Genomic DNA, 18,891 nt, shown 5'->3' with positions numbered 1-18,891 from the left:
CTCCGTGACGGGAGAGGCCACAACAGTGAGAGGCCCGCGTACTGCAAAAAAAAAAAACAAAAAACCAATCTATTGTAAATGTGGAGGGGAAAATGTTGCTGAAATGACATCTAGTTATCTGTGACTCCACCCCGTACACAAAGACACCTCCCCCACACACTCAAAACATACAGAGGTGTACCTCACAAATTGACAGCTGAGCTTTTTAAGAACTAGACTTTATTAGAGTTTTAGGTTTACATACAACGGAGCAGAGAGTACAGAATGTTATCGTATACTCCTCTCTCCCCATCTCAGTTTCCCCTACTATTAATGTCCTAAATAGGTGTGCTATGTTCATTACAATTAATGGACCAATGTTGATACATTATTAACTAAAGTGCACAGTTTACTTCAGGGTTCACTTTGGTGTTGTGTGTTCTATGGGTTCGGACAAATGTACAAGGACACGTATCCACCATTATAGTATCACTCTCGTAAAATCCTCTGTGTTCATCCTGTTCATCTCTCCCTCCCCTTGGGCCCCTGGCAACCACTGTCTCCATAGTTTTGCCTTTTACAGAACGTCATATAGCTGGAATCATACACTATTCAGCCTTTTCAGACTTCTTTTACTTAGCTACGTGCATTTAAGATCCCTCCATGTCTTTTTGTGGCACGATAGTTCATTTCTCACTATCCTGGAATAGTATTCTATTGTACTGATGTACAACGGTTTGTTTATCCATTCACTTACTGAAGAACATAGCATACAGAGAGCTACTGCACAAATTGCTGTGCTTGCAACTGCAACATAAAAAAAAATTTTTTAATACAAAATGTTTTGACTTCTAGGCAGATCTTACCTAGATCTTAGAAGGTAATTTTATCTGAAAAATTAAATCATCTTTCCCTAAACTTCAAAAAGGTTCTGAAGTCACTGAGAAGTGACATATACATCAAAATTCTAGTTTGATCAGTCAAACTGTAGTCAAAGACCTACAGTGAATATTAAAAAGTCTGGAGCGCATCTGATAGAGTACTTTGTAACAAAATGTAAAGTTGAGGGAGATTTTTTTGGCCTGGTATTTATTTATTTATTTGGCTATGCCGGGTCTTAACTGCAACATGTGGCATCTTTTTTTTTTTTTTTTTTTTTTAGTTGCGGCATGTGAACTCTTAGTTGTGGCATGTGGGATCTAATTCTCTGACCAGGGATCGAACCTGGGCCCCCTGCATTGGGAGCGCGGAGTCTTAGCCACTGGACCACCAGGGAAGCCCTGAAAGAGGAGTTACTGGGGCAAATGGCATTGACATTTGTAAGGATCTTGAAGCACGTTACTAAATTCATTCCTGCCAGCAGTGTATAAGCAAGCCCATTTTACCAAACTCTTGCGAGCACTGAGTACAGGAATTTATATAAGTACCTGGAATTTGAGAAAGCAAGAATGTGTAGTTATCCAATTTTAAAGAATAATAGGCTGCAGTTGGAAGGTACAATGAGGCTCTCGTCATCACCTAGCTCCACTCCTTCATTTTAGTCGAGGAAACTGAGATTATACAACTCACTCAAGGCCACACGCTATTACTTAGCTGCAGAGCAGTTAAGGAAATTGTTAAATGTCTCCTAACTCTTTATGTGAACTTAACGTTTTTTCTCTAATGGCGCCTAAGTGATAACGCTTACTGCCAATCACCCTAAATAAGCATGGCATTTAAAACCTTGCCTACACTCTTCTCCATCTACCTTCTTGCCCAGAACCTAAGTGAGCTTGGTCAATCTCATTCTTAAAATGCATGCACACGCCATGTCTCCAGAACGTCTATCTCCGGCTCTACTTTCACCCTTGAACTCCAGACCTGTCTATCCACTGCCTACTTCACATCTACAATTAGACATTTAACTGGCATTGCAGTGTCAGGAGTTCCACGAACCCACTCCCCAGCAAACCTGATAAAAGGTATTTAAAACAATCACTTATAGTCTCTGGAAATTATCCTAAGGGCATGCAGCAAATGAAGAAACACTCATTCAAGAAAATCTACTAGGGGCTTCCCTGGTGGCGCTGTGGTTGAGAATCTGCCTGCTAATGCAGGGGACACGGGTTCAAGCCCTGTTCTGGGAGGATCCCACATGCCGCGGAGCAACTGGGCCCATGAGCCACAACTACTGAGCCCGCGTGTCTGGAGCCTGTGCTCCACAACAAGAGAGGCCGCGATAGTGAGAAGCCTGCGCACCGCGATGAAGAGTGGCCCCCGCTCGCCGCAACTAGAGAAAGCCCTCGCACAGAAACAAAGACCCAACACAGCAAAAATAAATAAATAAACTCCTACCCCCAACATCTTTAAAAAAAAAAAAAAGAAAATCTACTATAATTTGGTAAAATCAGTGAGAGTTTGTGGTATTTGAACCAACACCTGCTCCCTCCTTCACACCCTCCCAAATCAGAGAGACAGAAACTCCACCCCAGCCTGGTGTCACCCAAAACACGGGGCTCCCTGTCCCCCAGCTCCCAGGCAGAGGGCCATCTTCTGGAGCTGTCAGCCTTTCTCATTCTGCCCCCAGGTCTCTGTTCCTCAGGCTAAGTTCCAGGAGACGCAGCCAAGAGGAGAGGACTTTCTTCTGCCCAGCTCCCGTTTGTGGACTGAAGGCTTTACACCTCAAGTGTGGCACCACTGAGAATACTGGGGCCCTGACTGCCTTTGCCATGGTCCCAAGGCAGAGGCACTGGGAGAAGGAGAGGACCTGTGGCTACCGTTGTCCCCTTCCGCCGAGCGCCCAGCCCCTAACACAGTGTCACTCAGAGAGAGGCGTGTCACTGCCCCACTCCCAGCTCCAGAGTCCTGGATCAGAGACTTCGCCAGGAGGCTACAGGAGGCTGTATAACAGACAGCCTCTCATCTCCTCCCAAAAGAACTGGCTTCATCTGCAACAGAGGAAAGGAAGTTCGAGCTTCCCGATGCTCTCAGAACAGTGGAGGATGTGGGGAAAGACAACCCAGAGGAGATTGGTAGAATCATTGCATACGGAGGTTAAACTGTAGGCCAGCCGTTTGTAACAGAGAACCAGGGATAGAGACTGGTGGTAGGAACCCACCTTGAGTCAGATCTCAGTCAAATCTCAGACAGTGACCTTAGAAAGTATCCTGTTAAATGTCCCTGAATTTGATTGGTTTAGTCTGTGGACCCATTTATGCCCCAGGGTAATGTTGAAAACAATACCGCAGTCAGCCAGCACCTAGTGGAGCTTAACACACCGGGGTATGGCCGGTATAAGAAACAGGCAAAGGGAACCTTTCCAAAACCACTGTCATCCCAGAGCGACTGTAGGAATCCGCAAGGCTGCACTCCCTCAGGAGCAACACCAGAGACTTCACACAGCATGGGGGGAGGAAGGAACAGACTTCACTAGAATAACTGAGTCACTAAACAAATGAACAAGCATATAATAATAAGAAGACTGGAGAAGGGTGGAAACCAGTAACCAGAGTTGCTAAAACATGCCAACTTCCAGCAAAAGGTTACAAGGCATGCAAAGAAACAGGAAAGTATGACCCCACACCATGGGAAAAAAGCAGGCAATAGAAAACGCCTGTGAGAGTAACTAGATGCTGGACTTACCAGCGGCTTTCAAAGTTGCCACTGTAAACATGTTCAAAGAACTAAAGGCAACATGGTTAAAGAAGTAAGGTCTGATGACAATGTCACATCGAATACAGAATATCAATAAAGAGAAATTATTTTTAAAAAACAAGTGGGAATTCCGGAGTTGAAAAATACAATAATTGAAATGAAAACTTCATTAGAGGGGCTCAACAGTAGATTGGAACTGGCAGAAAACAAAATTAGTAAACTTGACAATAGATCAATAGAAATTATGCAATCAGAAAACAGAGAGAAAAAAGAATTTTTGAAAGAATGAACAGAGCCTTAGGATTGTGCGACACTCTAAAGCACACCAACATACATGTAATGAGATTGCCAGAGAGAGAAGAAAAAGGAGCAGAAAAATATTTGAAGAAATAATGGCTGGAAGCTTCCCAAATTTATTGAAAAGCCATAGAACAAAGAACTCCAAGTAGAATAAACGCAAAAGAAATCCACATATAAACACATCACAGTAAAATTGCTGAAAGCCAAACACAAGGAGAAAATCTTCAAAGCAGCAAGAGAAAAACAATTCATCATTTAAAGGGGACACTGGGACTTCCCTGGTGGTTCAGTGGTTAGGACTCCAAGCTTCCATTGCAGGGGGCACGGGTTTGATCCCTGGTTGGGGAACTAAGATGCGGTGTGGCCCAAAAAAAGTTAACCTCAATGAGATTAACAGCAGGTTTCTCAGCAGAAACAATGGAAGGCAGGAGGCAGAGTAATAACATATTCAAAAGGGTCAAACAGGCTTCCCTGGTGGTGCAGTGGTTAAGAATCCGCCTGCCAATGCAGGGGACACGGGTTCAAGGCCTGGTCCGGGAGGATCCCACATGCCGCAGAGCAACTGGGCCTGTGCGTCACAACTACTGAGCCTGCGCTCTAGGGCCCACGAGCCCCAACTACTGAGCCTGTGAGCCACAACTACTGAGCCCACGTGCCACAACTACTGAGCCCAAGTGCCACAGCTATTGAGACCCGTGCGCCTAGAGCCCGTGTTCCGCAACGGGAGAGGCCACCACGGTGAGAAGCCTGCGCACTGCAATGAAGAGTAGCCCCCCTTCACCACAACTAGAGAAAGCCTGTACGCAGCAACGAAGACCCAACACAGCCAAAAATAAAATAAACAAATTAAAAAAAAAAGGGTCAAATAAAAACCTGTCAACCAATAATAGTATATCTAAAAAGTTATCTTTCAAAAATGAAGATGAAATAAAGAAACTTCCAGATAAACAAGAACTGAGAATTTGCTGCTGGAAGTCCCACCCTACAAGAAATACTAAAGGAAGTTCTTTAGGCTAAAAGAAAGTGACCACAGACGGTAATCTGAATCAACACATAAAAACAAACAGCACTGGTAATTAGGTAATTACAAAAGACAGCATAAATGCCTTTTTGTTTCTTCTCTTAAGAGATTTAAAAAACAATTGTATATATTCATACAATCGAATATTATTCCTCCATAGAAAGAAGTGAAGTACTGATACATACTACAATGTGAATCAACCTCTAAAACAAGTAAAAGAAGACAGATTCAACTGGTCACATAATATATTATTCCATATAGATAAAATATCCAAAATAGATGACTCCATAGCAACAGGATACGGACCGGTGGTTGCCAGGGGCTGGGTGGATAGGGGAATGGGGACAAACAGCTTAGTGGGTACAGGCTTTATTCTGGAGTGATGAAAATATTTGGGACTAGACAGAGGTAGTAGTTGTACAAAATTGAGAATGTACTATAAAATTGAAAAAGAAAAATACAATGATTGTCGAGAAAAGACAAATCCATAGAGAAAGAAAGTATATTAATGGTCGCTTGGGAGCAGGGGTGGGAATGGCGAGTGACTGCCAGTGGGCATGAGGAAATACCACAGGGGTGATGAAAATGTTCTGAAACTGGATTATGGTGATGGTTCACAATTATGGAAATTTGCTAAGAATCACTGAAGTGTGCACTTAAAATGGGTGATTTTATGATATGCAAATCATACCTCCATAAAGTTGTTTTTAAGATGCACACATGAAAAAAGCAATTGTATAAAACAATACATTTTATGTGTATAAATAATAAAATGTATTGTTGGGTCTATAACATATAGAATAGAAATGTAACATTTGCTCACAGCAGTACAAAGGAGGTGGGTAGAAGCAAGGCTGTACTGAGCTAAAGAAATTACTCCAGATGGTGACTTGGATCCATAAAAACAAGAAATAAAGAGAACCAGAAATGATAACTAAGAAGGTCATACATAATAAAAGCTATACAGTTGACCCTTGAGCAATGTGGTATTAAGGGCACTGACTCCCTCGCTGTTGAAAACGTGTTATAACTTTACAGTTGGCCCTCCATATCCAAGGTTCTGCACCCATGAATTCAACCAAGCACGGATCACGTAGTACTGCAGTATTCATTGAAAACAATCCACGTATAAGTGGACCCACAGTGTTGTTCAAGGTCAACTGTAAATACGTATTGCTTTCCTTTCTTCTCTCAGTTTCCTTAAAAGATATAAAGTAATCAGCATAACAATGTACTGTTGGGTTTGTAACATTTATAGATACAATATATATATAATAATTATACCACAAAAAATAGGCAAATAGAACAAACCTATACTGGAGTAAGGTTTTTAATCTCATTGGAATTACGTTAGTACAAATTTGGAGCTAATTCTGGTAAGTTAAGATGTATGTGGTAAGCCCTAGAGCAACCACAAAGGAAATAACTCAAATAGTGGGAAAAAAATCACTTAGAGATTAAACTGCTACATTAGAAAATATTCACTTGATTCAAAAGAAAACAGTAAAGGAGGGACAAAGGCACAATAAGACATGAGACATACAGAAAAGTAAAATCATAGACATAAATCCAACTATGTCAATAACATTGAATGTGAGTGGATTAAACAATCTCTAATCAAAAGGCAGAGATTAGAAGAGATTTTAAAAAACAAGACCCAACTACATGCTGTCTACAGAGATATACTTGATTTCATAGTAAAAATCACGCAAGCAGCAACCACAGAAAGTGGGAATGACTGTGCTAATGTCAGACAAAATACTACAGAAAAAGAGGGACATTTTGTAATGATGAAAGTGTCAATCCAATAGGATATAATGTTTATAAACATGCGTGAACCTAATAACAAAGAACCAAAATACATGTAGCAGAAACTGACAGAAATGAAGGGGAAAATGGACAACAACAATTGAAGTCTTTAAGACCCCACTTACAATTAGACATCTAATAGACTCTGAAATCATAATATGACTGAAACAGAACTCTTCATTTGCCCCCAATCCCCACCAATTAAATCTGCTCTAAGTGGCAATTGCATTATATCTGCTCAAGCCAAAATACCTTTAAGTCACCGTCTCTCACACCCCACATCCAATCGATCAGGGAATTCTACAGCTTGTCCTTTCAAAATATATCCAGGATCCAACCACTTTTTCCCACTTTCACCCTGTTCTAAGCCACCACCTCCACTCACCAGGATTACTGAGTTACACTCTTAACTGGATTCCACCTTTCCTCCCCAGGTCCCCGGCTGTCTAGCTCCTTGGAGCAGCCAAGAAAACATTCTAAAATAAATTATGCCATTCTTCAACCCTGCACTTACTCTGTCCAATAAATTTTAAGTGAAATCCAAATCCTACAAACTCCCTTTCCAGCTTTACTTCCTACTCCTGTAATCACTGCACTCTCTCCACACTGGCCTCTTCGCTATCCTTGGCCCGTTATGAGACTGCATTCATAATGCAATTGCAGTTTTTAACATGTCATTAATATACGAATACAAGTATAAAAAAGTGAGAAAGGCTAGCTAGCCCTATTATAAAATGTGAATAATAATTATCTACAGGGAGTAGGATTACAATTTTCATTTTTTCTTACTGCAAAAAGTGCTTCTAATTTATGTATTATTTATGTGTTACTTACGTAATAAAATTATGAAAAGCTGTGTATAAAACCCCTTACACCCAGTGTAGCAATTGTATGTAACTACATACAAAATCTGGAACTAAACAAAAAAATCAGAACAAAAGAAACAAACTAAAAAAAAAAAACCTTGCCTATAGAAATAGCTAGTATTTATCAATACATGCTCCAGGGACTTTCACTCATTATTTCATTTAATTATTGTAATAATCCGACATGATGGGAATGATTACGCTCACCTTACTGAGGTGTAAAGTGAGGCTCCAAAGGTTAAACACGTGGTGAAGCCCAGGTCTTCCTGACCTGAATGGTCACGTTCTGAACACCATTGGAGACACTGCCTCATCAGTCACACACAACAGAGCAACACTGACCCTACTGGACACCCAGTAACAAAGGAAAGGGCCATCGTGTAGTTACGAAGACATTTACTAAAGCTAGAATTATGTAAAAATTGATAGGCATGGGGCTTCCCTGGTGGCGCAGTGGTTGAGAGTCCGCCTGCCGATGCAGGGGACACGGGTTCGTGCCCCGGGCCGGGAAGATCCCACATGCCGCGGAGCGGCTGGGCCCGTGAGCCATGGCCGCAGAGCCTGTGCGTCCGGAGCCTGTGCTCCGCGACGGGAGAGGCCACAACAGTGAGAGGCCCGCGTACCGCAAAAAAAAAAAAAAAAAAAAGATAGGCATGTTACGTGGAAAAGCAAACTATCACATTCCATACAGGAGTACAAGAAATATTTCACGTGGAAATAGGCCCCAATAGGCCCATAGATGATTTTTGGTTCAGTTTGGGTAATGGAACTCTGGGTGGTTTTCGTTTCGTTTTCTTTTGCTCTCTTGTATTTTCCAGATATTCGTGAATGCGTTGGAGCTGCTTTAAAACAAAGAACAAAAAACTATTTTCATGGAACAAAGGGAAAAGTTTTTGTTTTGTAATAAAGGAAAAACTCAACCCAGTGTCTTCCCAAGGATCTACAAATCCCAAGTCTAGATCTAAACTGAGTCAAACCTTACGTGTTACCTAAAAGGTGGTCGACATTCTTCGAATTGACATCTGGGGAGTCTGCGCGGGCCAGTTTTCCTCAAAGGAATTAGGATAGCTGTTTGTTTGTCTGCTAACGAGCCACGGTATAACGAGCCTATGAAGAGCTTGGCGCGATCAAGAACGGGGTAGCTTAGAAGGTCCAAGTTTAATACATCGCTTGGCACGGGAGGAACGTCACGCTAAAGCACCGCACTATTTCGGGAAGGTGCGTCTTGCAGGAAACCACTAATACTTGGAAAACGGTAAGAAAAAGTCCAGTGTGCGAAAATGCATGCTTGTCCCCCAAACCTTGTCCTCGGGCCGGAGAGTGTGTCCGGCGTCCGGGCGCTGCGGTCCCCGAGATCCGTCAGCAGCTCCGAGCAACCCTCACGGGCCCGCTCGCAGGCGCGAGGCTGGCTGGACTCCGAAGGGCGGGGCGGGGCGGGGCTGCCGCTCTCCTCAGCCCCGCCTATCCTTTCCCAGGCGCACGCACGCAAGGACGCACGCACGCGCCTCCCTGGGCCGAGAAACGCGCGCTCGCCGAGGCCCCGCCCCTCCAGGGACTTCCGGTGGGCGGGGTCAGCCCCTGAGCTCGCTCCCGGCGCGGGATCGACCCAGCAGCCGCTACTGCGGCTGCTTTTCGGTGCAAAGGTTCCCGAACTAGGACAGGAAAAAGTAGCGAGGCTGAGAGGATGGGCTTCAAGTTTAAAAATGAAAAGTTGGGCTTAAGTTTGTCGCCTAGTAAACGTTTGCTGAATGATTAAAGTAATAAGTGGATGTTTGCTTTAACTTCGCCTTCAGAGAACCCCGTTTTTCCCAAAACTTCAACGGCAGTATAGTTCGGACTGAGTCCTTGACAAATCCTGTCCTAGTGCACCCTCCGAGAGTAGTACCGAGCGAGAGAAAAGTGTTTGCCAGCATCATTTTCTGAAACTTGATTTTTACTATGCTTTTGTTGAAAAACTTGAATGGTTTGTCCAAGTCTAAACTTGAGCCAGTCATAATCAGGCTTCAAGCCTGAACCTTACTTCCTGTGTTCCCCACCTATCCTTCGCCACACTCGGTGTGCTTAGTTTAATGTCCACATGAAAGCTGCTGCAAAGAAACGCGGAGCGGGGGGGGGGGGGGGGGGCGGGGCGAGGGAGGTCAGGGAGATCACGTTATGACTGAGGAAAGATTGGTTTATGAGAGTTCCACGAATCAGCAACAAGGAAGAGACTACAGCTTACGGACACAGAGAAAATAAGGAATTTCTAGGTGCCAATCCAGTGCTCTTTCCGTTACCTTTATTCGAAAGGAGTTTGAAAACCAAAGAGCTGTGTGGGTAGGTGCTCAATAAGGGGATGCTAAACCAATGACATTTCTGTGGGAAGCAGCACAGTAAGAAGGAAGAGCACAGACGAGAAATTTCAGTTCAAACCGTGTCTTGGCACCCAGGAACTGAGTCATCACAAGCAAGTCACCTTACCTCTGAGTGCCAGTTTGCTAGGCTTCTTTGCCTTAAAGTATATTATTCTACTGTATATCCAAGGTGAGATCTCTTACAGGCTTGCCCTCAATTCCAAGAAGAGATCTGTAATAAGTCTGTTACACTCTGTTTATTTTCATTTTAAAATTATTTATTTAAAAATAATGTACTAATTTTCTGTTATTTTAATAACATATTTGAGCTATTCTTAACACAATGACACATGGCCTTGCCTTCGTGGGACAGAGAATATAATAAACTGTAAATACAAGGCTGCCATATACAAAGTACCTTTGAAAAGATATACAGGGATGAGAATCTAGAGGTAGGAACAATTAGTGGAACTCTGAAATCCCAACCTACACACTATTCGTACATAGATAAATATATGGTTGAAAATATAAACCATTCTTAACATATTTCTGAAAACTATTTCCTTTGAAAGAAGCCTTCTAAGTTATTATACCTGGATTTGATTATTAAGGAGAAAGAGAAATCCTTCATAAGGAAAACAATATAATTAAGGACCATATAAAGAAATGCAACAATAGGTATGTGGGGGGGGGAACCCACAAAAATCAATAAATATCCAGGGATTGATTTAGTGTTCCATGTTAATAAAGTCTATGAGGGGAAAATGCTTAACATTTTAACACATTTGGAATTCCAGCCAACGAAGGACTTACTTTGTAAGAGTATTTGTAACTCTTCCTCTCTGAAAATCAAGAGATATATAAGAAGCTCAGATATTCCGAACTCAAATTTCTAGGTCAAACCCAAACTCAGTGGATTATAAGAATAAAAGTGATCATCACCCTGCTTTCAGGTTCCAGAGTATGGAGAAAGATATGTCTCTTTTGAGAGACAGAGAATGTAAAAACTTCCATGGTATTGAAAGCTCTCCAAGAGACAGTAAATGTTTTCTCACACAATATTTCATTTAATCTCGTTACTGTAAATTCATTATAGAAAAACAAAGTTACAAAGTTATTCGGACCAATTACAGAACCAGCGAAACTAAACTGGAGTAACGGATTCCTGAATCGTTACCCCTGTACTTAGCAAAAGCTAAACAAAGTTCAAAAGTTTCAAAGAAGTGTATCAATAAAAATATTTCCCTATGTTCTAGGCACAGTCCTAGGTTTCCAGTACTCCTGCCTTTCTACAAGTTTCCTTTAACGCCGCTTCACATTGACTTATCTAGACAGTAAAAGGCATTTAAAAGCAAAGTCATCTTGTTTGCCCCAGTTTGAGAATTTTAACCCAACTGTGGGCCCCACAATGTAACCAGTTCTCGGAACCGCGCCCGCAAGGCGGACACCCCCTTTTTCCACCGGGGTCCTAGAACGTAACGTCGGTTCTAACCCAATCAACGCGTGCCTTTAAAGCCCCAGCCCTCGCCGCCGCAGCCCCGCCCCGTCGCGGAAGTGCGTCATGACGCTAGTGCGCCCTGTCCCCGGATGCATTTTATATCCGGATTCTCCGAGCAATTCTGAGTTCCACGGTTCCCGACGCTGTCGGCACATGCGCGACGGCCCTGCTCCCTCTTCCTCCTCCTCCAGTGGCTTCCACCGTCCGGGCAGCCACCGCCACCGCCGCCCAGGAGTCAGGAAGTTCAAGATGGCCGCCGCGGAGGCTCAGTCGCTGCGGGAACACCCAGAGTAAGTAGTCTAGGAGCGCGGAAGGCCGGCGCCCGGGGTCGGCCGAGGGGGAACGGGCGGAGAGCTGCCCGGGCGGGCGGGCGGGAAAGTTCGGGCCCTGGGGCCGTGGCCAAACTTTGCCTCCCGCGAGGCGTCGTGGGGCGCGGGCGGGCGGCCTGCGCGCTCCGCTCGCCGGGAGGCCGCGGCTGCTGGGTGGAGGGCGGCCGGGCCTGCCGCGTCGTTGCCCCGGGAGGCGTGGGCGCGAGCGGCCTCTACAGGTCCCGAGCGCGCGGCTCCAGCGGGGGCGCGCCTGCCCGCCTGCAGTCCGCGGGGACGAGCGGGGCTCCCGGCGGCCTCGGTGCGGGCCCCCGAGCAGCAGGGCGGCGCGGGCGAGCCCTGAGACCTTCCCTCCGCAGGCGGTTCCCCCGGTGCTTCTGCTGCCCTTGTCAGTCTTAGGACCTGAAAGCAGGGAGGAGAAGGGGTGCCGGGGCCGTGCTCCTTGACCACCCCAGAGCTGTAGTTTGCGGCTGGCGGGGTGCTTTCTCCTGCCACCCTGTACTCTACTCCAGCATCCACCCGATATCCCCCCTTCCCCTCCCCCCCCGGCCTATTGCTGCAATTTGCCAACTTGCAAACTTGAGACAAAGTAAGATCAAGTCCTCGGTTTTGAGGCCTAGCATTTTTGGCCTGAGTTTATAGTGCTTCTTTGGGAGTACGAGTGGAAGAAGTAGAAATTGTTAGCTACTTCCAAACCCAAGCACTTCATGTCTGTAATTAAGCTAATATAAGGATCGATACGGCCGAGCGAAAACAGACTTGTACATGCTGCAGGGGTGACCGTTGCCTAACTAAAAGCAGTATCTTGTTTTTCGTGTGTTTGTTAGGAAAACTCAAGAACCTAGAAGAGAATGGATTTTAAAACAGTTTTCCTATAGCGACCTTTTCTTTTGCATCCGCATTATCTGACTTGTTTCCTGACGTCTTAGGAAAGAGGTAGATACATTCTCCCAGCAACTTTGGACTGAGAGAGGAGAAATCTTTGCCACCAGCCAGCCCATCGCTTCATTGCTGTGTGTCCGGTTCTGGACTGCTCAGTCATTTGTTTTACTCAGCTAGACAGAGGTATTTACGAAGTTTTTCATTAGAGGCCTCTGAAAGCTGCTTTATTATCTTCACTTCAATTTGACTTAAAAGAGGGCAGATGGATTCCGAAGTTCTGGGTAGACTGTATCTTTTTGTTTCTCCTCGAGTTCACAGTGAGGCCCAGTTCCAGACTTCATGACAAGATGGTCCAAACCTTAGGCAACGCGGCTGATTTTTCTAGTAATCTGTTTAAAGTTCTATAGTATGTCCATTTATTTGATTTCAGGGACAGTTCAGATTCCTTTTGAGGAGTGGCTCAGCCATGTTTATTTACATATTCAAATAACACTAGATTTAATAATATTTATTTTGGCCCCTGCAGTATGAATGACCCTGAGATAGTCTTTAATTCCACCTCCCCCCTCCTCGACACTTGTTTTGCATGGAATGTGTGGTCTGTGTGTGTCCCACTTTCACTTATTTGAAAATGTTTTGCCATAGAAAATGACAGTTTGCTAAGAAAGCAGGTACCCTGTTGGCTGCCCGCAGTGAATGCTGGAATGTAGTGTCTTAATAGTTTTTTTTTTGAGGACACAGTGAGGAGTTCACAGTTACATGGAGTCTATTCCAAGTGGAACATTTAGAAAAGGTAAACGTATAAAATAGTTTTAAGCTCCCTGAAGGCCTTTTAGTGGCTTTTACATTTGTCAGTCTCTTTAGTTCAGCCTTTTTCGATGGTTTTAAGCATTTAAATTTTTATATGCATTGACTTACTTGCACTTACCAAGACCAGGTACTGAACAAATATCACCTCAGTCAATCCTTCTAACAACCCGACGGAGGTGGATACTGTTATTTCCCGCATTTTACAGATGAGGAAACGGAAGTATGGAGAAATTAAGTTAGCTTGCCCAAGGTCACACCAAGTGACAGATGCAGGATTGAAACCCAGGCAGTCTAGTTCTAGAGCCCTGCTCCTGACTTTTGTACTGTCTGGTCCCTCGCTATACAGTGTGGCTCCTTTTAAAAATAGCCTTTAACATTTGAAATCATTTTTATTTATTTCCAGTGTCCTAGAAAGGTCCGTTTTCATGATATGACAGTTCTAACTCTTTGAAACTTAATATCCCACTTGGAAAAGGTGGGGGCAGAGGAAGGTTCGTTTTAAGACTAGTTGGTCTTTTGAATCCATTTTTACTTTTACATCTACATAGTCAGAGAAACAGGCTTAATTATTTTCCTTATAAAATGCAGTGGCATTCATTTTGCTCCCCCTTGCCCCCAACTGCAAAGCATGAATTGAATGCTTCCTGAATAAGATGTTATTAAGAATATTCTTTGAAAAAAATATGTGAAAGAGGAAGTTAAAATAACGCTAGAGGTTGGTAACTGGTCACTATTTTAAAGTTGTTCCATGGCTATTTTCATTGTGCCAGATGCCCCAAGACCCTGGGTTGTTTGAAGGGTGAAACTTGTACAATGTATTTAACCAGACACGTGAATGAATACTGTTTAACACTTCCATACTGTCTGCACTTTGAATTCAGCTTTGTTTCCAAGTGAGATTTGAAGGATGTTACTCAGCTCTCAGTAAGTACTGGTTTATGACAAACCTGTTGTAGACCAGTTTAGTGTAGACATATACCTGCTAAATGTGTAGTGTTAGGTTGCAAGATGTAAATGTTAAAGTATAAATTTATGTATATGGAATTTATATATGTGTGTTTATTGTTAATATGAACCATCCAGGAAGATGATCAGGTTTCTTTACAAGAAACCTTTTCCTAAAGCTTAGAAGAACGTTGTTGATAATGAACCTAAATTAACTGACCTAGCACAAGCTCGTGCGTTATATGTGATATGTTACGAGTTCACTTACTCGTTGAGTTCAAGTTTCCCTGATTTACCTAGTCAGACTTCAATCGTTATTTTCTTTGAAATTTGCCTTGAGAGATCAACGGAAGAGGCTGAAGGTCTGCTCTCTGCCTAACCCCAGTGTAGGAGAACTCGGGTTAGTTATTAAGGTTAGCCTAGCTGGCCCTAAGGCACTGGTAGCGTTTCATTAGCAGCCTAGTCATTATTTCTTGAATTACATTCATTAAGTTACAAGGAAAACTGGGGTCACTCATGGGAATGGCTGTTTAGTAACATTGGGAACAGCGATGTCAGTCTTCATTCTGAGGCTTTAGGAGCTTGATTTTCTTTTGAAGGAAATTACTTCCTCTGTGGGTAAACTCTTTTTTTTGTTTTTTTTTTTTTTTGCGGTACGTGGGCCTCTCACTGTTGTGGCCTCTCCCATTGCGGAGCACAGGCTCTGGACGCGCAGGCTCAGCGGCCATGGCTCACGGGCCCAGCCGCTCCGTGGCATGTGGGATCTTCCCAGACCGGGGCACGAACCCGTGTCCCCTGCATCGGCAGGCGGACTCTCAACCACTGCACCACCAGGGAAGCCCCCTGTGGGTAAACTCTTAAGAATTTTGATTTGAAACTCCTTGGAAGACTTGTAAATTATAGGAAGCATTGGAAAAGGGTTAAAAGAGCAGATTTTTCTGCGGAAGGTGGTTAAATTTAAATCGTTTGAGGGTATTGCCGTCAAGAAATAGGCATGTGCACTGTATGGGGCACTGGGGGTGTAAGTGAATGAAAAGTGTTCACCGTCAAGAGCTGCGAGTGCGGGTGCAGACAGTGTAAACCAGCTGTAGTCAGTGATACCGTTTCTATATGTTACTCTATGTAGATCGTTTCTTTGACACAACAAATACTTACTGAGTACCTGCTCTAGCTTAGATCATCTTATGGGCCTCAGGGATAGAGCATCGAGCTAAACAGATTCAGATCCTGCCCTCTTAGGGCTTGTGTTACAATAGGGAGAGATGAATAAGAATTCTGTTAAGTGGAGGGCAGTTAAGCAGAGAAAGCGCATCTGTGTGGGCTAGGGTGGGGTAGCAGTTAAAAGGAACTGGCCCGGAGGCCTGGCTGAGGAAGTGTAATTTGAGCAAAGGCCTGAGGTGGGCGAGGGGCAGCAGCGCTGTGTCTGGGGGAAGCGTGCCAGGCCCTTTGGTGGGAGAGCCCCTGCTGTGGGAGGAGAGCAGTGAAGGTGGGAGGGAACGAGGGGTTCAGGGTGGTGGACAGGTTGGGCTGATAGTATAGGACTCATAGAGAGTTTATGTTTTTGCTCTGAATAAGGTAGGAAACAGTAGTCAGTTTTCACTCAGAGTGGTGACATGACCTGACATTTTAAAAGCATCTTTGAGCAAATGCAAGAGCTCTGACTTTGAATGTAATACCAGCCTTCTCACCAGCTTGAGCTACACCTGCCCTTAGGCGAGTCCCGTCCACCTCCTTGAACGTGAAGTCTCATCTGTCCTGGGGACATAGGCAGAGGCAGTACTTCTTGAGCACTTTGTGTGACAGTTTAATTTGTATGAACTCATTGCTGCGACTCATTGCTGCGACAAACCTGTGATTTGCCAGTACTGTTATGTCCCCCGTTTTTACAGTGGAGGAAACTGAGGCACAGGGGAGTAGCTTGTCTAAGGTCACATTAGAGGTGTCCCATTGCAGGCAGCGTTGGAACAAGGCCGTTTGACTTGAGGATCCTCGCTCCCGCCAGGATTTCTTAAAATAACACCCTTAGTGTCTGTCTGCAGCTGCACAGTATCCACAGTGGGGAGCACATTTATCCAGTGTCTGAACAATAAGAACAACTTACTTTTGGGGCCCTAGGGTTGTGCTAGGCCTCGCTATCCTTGATGTCTGTTAACCAGCACTGTGCTGTCCTTACCGCGTGCCTTGAGGTGGGTACTGCTCCTTTCTCCATCAAGCTTAAACTCACCTAAGGCCACACAACTAGTAAGTAGTGAGACCAGGAACTGAGCCCAGGTAGTCTGGCTCTGGAGACCTTACCACCCAACTCTCCTTTTTCTTGAGGATAGAGGGTCTTCAGATGGTTTGAGTTTGGTTTTTTTGCTGCACTGTGCAGCTTGTGGGATTTTAGGTCCCCAACCAGGGATTGAACCCAGGCCCTTGGCCGTGAGAGCATGGAGTCCTACCTAACCACTGGACCACCAGGGAATTCCCTAGATCAGGGGTCCCCAACTCCCCGGCTGCGGACCGTTACTGGTGCACCGGCGCGTGGCCTGTTAGGAACCGGGCCGCACAGCAGGAGGTGAGCGAGCGAAGCTTCATCTGCCGCTCCCCATGGCTCCCCGTGGCTCCCCGTGGCTCGTGTTTCTGCCTGAACCATCCCCCGCTACCCCATCCGTGGAAAAACTGTCTTCCATGAAACCGGTCCCTGGTGCCAAAAAGGTTGGGGACCGCTGCCCTACATTGTTTGGGTTTTAGCTTATTGACTAGAATTTTGTACTTCGGACACTGAGATTTTATATACCTGAAAACCCTTCCCGACCTTAAAAAGGTTCTCCGTACCTACTTCTGTATCTTGAATTAGCCTAGTTCTGTTTTTCTCAAGCTTTTCTCTCTGTAACTCAAGGTTCAGAAAAACCGACACATAGCTCACCTTCTAGACTGTGGGCTGGGAGATTCTAGGGAAGGGAGGTGGTTACCTGTATGAGGTTGTAGTCTATACAAGGATCAAAGTTGAAATGTCTTTGTGTCTTCACCCTAAATCTGTGTTTTTTCCCCCCTCCTTGATAAATCCATGTTGGTTTTTTCTTTTTTAAACACAAAAATTACACTTTCCTTTTCCAAATCGCTGAGAAAATTTGATGATCCCAGAACACTACTTCATCTATCCTGTGTCTTCTTATACCACATCTGAGAGAAGTCAGGCCAGACTGAAACCTGACTCAGCTGCAGACATGGCTCCCTCTGCAGCGTTGTTTAATACTTTCTCCTTTCCCACAGTGCATAGTGCCAGAAACGGACATTGGCAGTCTGGCACCCCAAATTCAAAGTTCGTGCCATGTGGTAGTTGTGTGTTCTCCATGTTCTCCACACCCCCTCATTGTTGTGAGCGAGTAACTTCACAAGCATGCTGTGCTGGGTTGTGCTGCTCGCCCCGCCCCTCATCCCCCAAGTGTATTGAAGACTGAGACCTGGCTGGAGGACCATAATAGCAGTATCATTACAGACCATCCATCCAGTAGCTTAACCTTGCAGTTCCTGAGCCTCTGACTGTCTCAACCGTGTGCTTCCAGAATCCCATACTATATCTTTTCATCTGGAATTGGTCCGCTTGAGATCTTAACCTCCGTTAGACCAGTCTCTTCCACAAGTTTGACGCCCTGGTAACACTGATCTTTTTTCCTATATCTAAAGTACCCCTTAACCCTTGTGGTTAATTTCTTACTCATTCTTTAGGACAGTGTTACTCACCCTTTTTTTTTTTTTTTTTGCGGTACGTGGGCCTCTCACTGCTGTGGTCTCTCCCGTTGCGGAGCACAGGCTCCAGACGCACAGGCTCAGCAGCCATGGCTCATGGGCCCAGCCGCTCCGCAGCATGTGGGATCTTCCCGGACCGGAGCACGAACCCGTGTCCCCTGCATCGGCAGGCAGACTCTCAACCACTGCACCACCAGGGAAGCCCAACTTTGAAGTTTTTAACCCTCAGGATGTGTTTACAATATCAACATCAGCTATCAGCCGCCTGTGCACATCGAAGGGACTGCTGCTTTTGGGTGTAGCTCTGTATTGGCTCTAGAGATTTAAATATATATATATTTCTGAATCCAAGTGGAGAAGGAGATGAGTGTCCCAATATATGTCATTACTAATGTTTTACGGAAAAAGAAAATGGGAGGGGGGGTTCCTTTGGTGTTGAGTTGTGTGGGAAATGCTGGTTTAAAAACCAAGTTACTTGAGTGACTGTTTAAGGAAGTCAGCATTAACAATTTGTTGCACCTGGTTTGGATTCCCTTCCTTATTCTATTAAGTATAATTATGTTAACCTCCCCCATTATGTATTTCCTGTAATACTTTTGGTATTTGAGTTCAACCATTAGAAACAAATTAAAGTTAAATCACTGTTCAACTCAGTTCTTGCCATATACCTTTGAAATAAAATATTTCAGTGACTAACTTCTTGAATCCCATTGAGATGTATTTTTTATCATTGCTATTATTTTGTTATGATTCTGAA

At 44.4% G+C, this 18,891-nt stretch overlaps 1 protein-coding gene and 1 long non-coding RNA gene across 14 annotated transcripts in view; one reads left to right on the top strand and one right to left on the bottom strand.

The window, feature by feature from the left end:
* The window catches only part of LOC117197099 (uncharacterized), a 52,998-nt gene extending 43,951 nt beyond the window's left edge, over nt 1–9,047 (bottom strand). Inside the window, exon 1 of the long non-coding RNA XR_004477598.2 lies at nt 8,598–9,047. This is a non-coding gene — a long non-coding RNA (uncharacterized LOC117197099). The remainder of the gene's footprint in view (nt 1–8,597) is intronic.
* A 2,489-nt stretch (nt 9,048–11,536) lies between these two features.
* PRPF4B (pre-mRNA processing factor 4B) overlaps nt 11,537–18,891 on the top strand; it is a 40,900-nt gene continuing 33,545 nt past the window's right edge. For 8 of the 13 annotated variants that reach the window (XR_004477552.2, XR_004477548.2, XR_007479521.1 and 5 more), the window contains exon 1: nt 11,538–11,729. Coding sequence is in view for 2 of the 13 variants with exons in the window: in XM_004281065.4 (XP_004281113.2) it covers nt 11,593–11,729 (137 nt within the window). In the remaining 11 variants the exon portion in view is untranslated. Of the gene's footprint in view, nt 11,730–12,694; nt 12,831–18,891 lie in introns of all 13 variants that reach the window. The other 5 variants (XR_004477555.2, XR_004477554.2, XR_004477553.2 and 2 more) reach the window with 2 other exon arrangements.

Source organism: Orcinus orca, chromosome 10 (assembly GCF_937001465.1).
Source record: "Orcinus orca chromosome 10, mOrcOrc1.1, whole genome shotgun sequence".
NCBI lineage: Eukaryota > Metazoa > Chordata > Mammalia > Artiodactyla > Delphinidae > Orcinus > Orcinus orca.
This window is presented reverse-complemented; position numbering and strand designations above follow the sequence as displayed.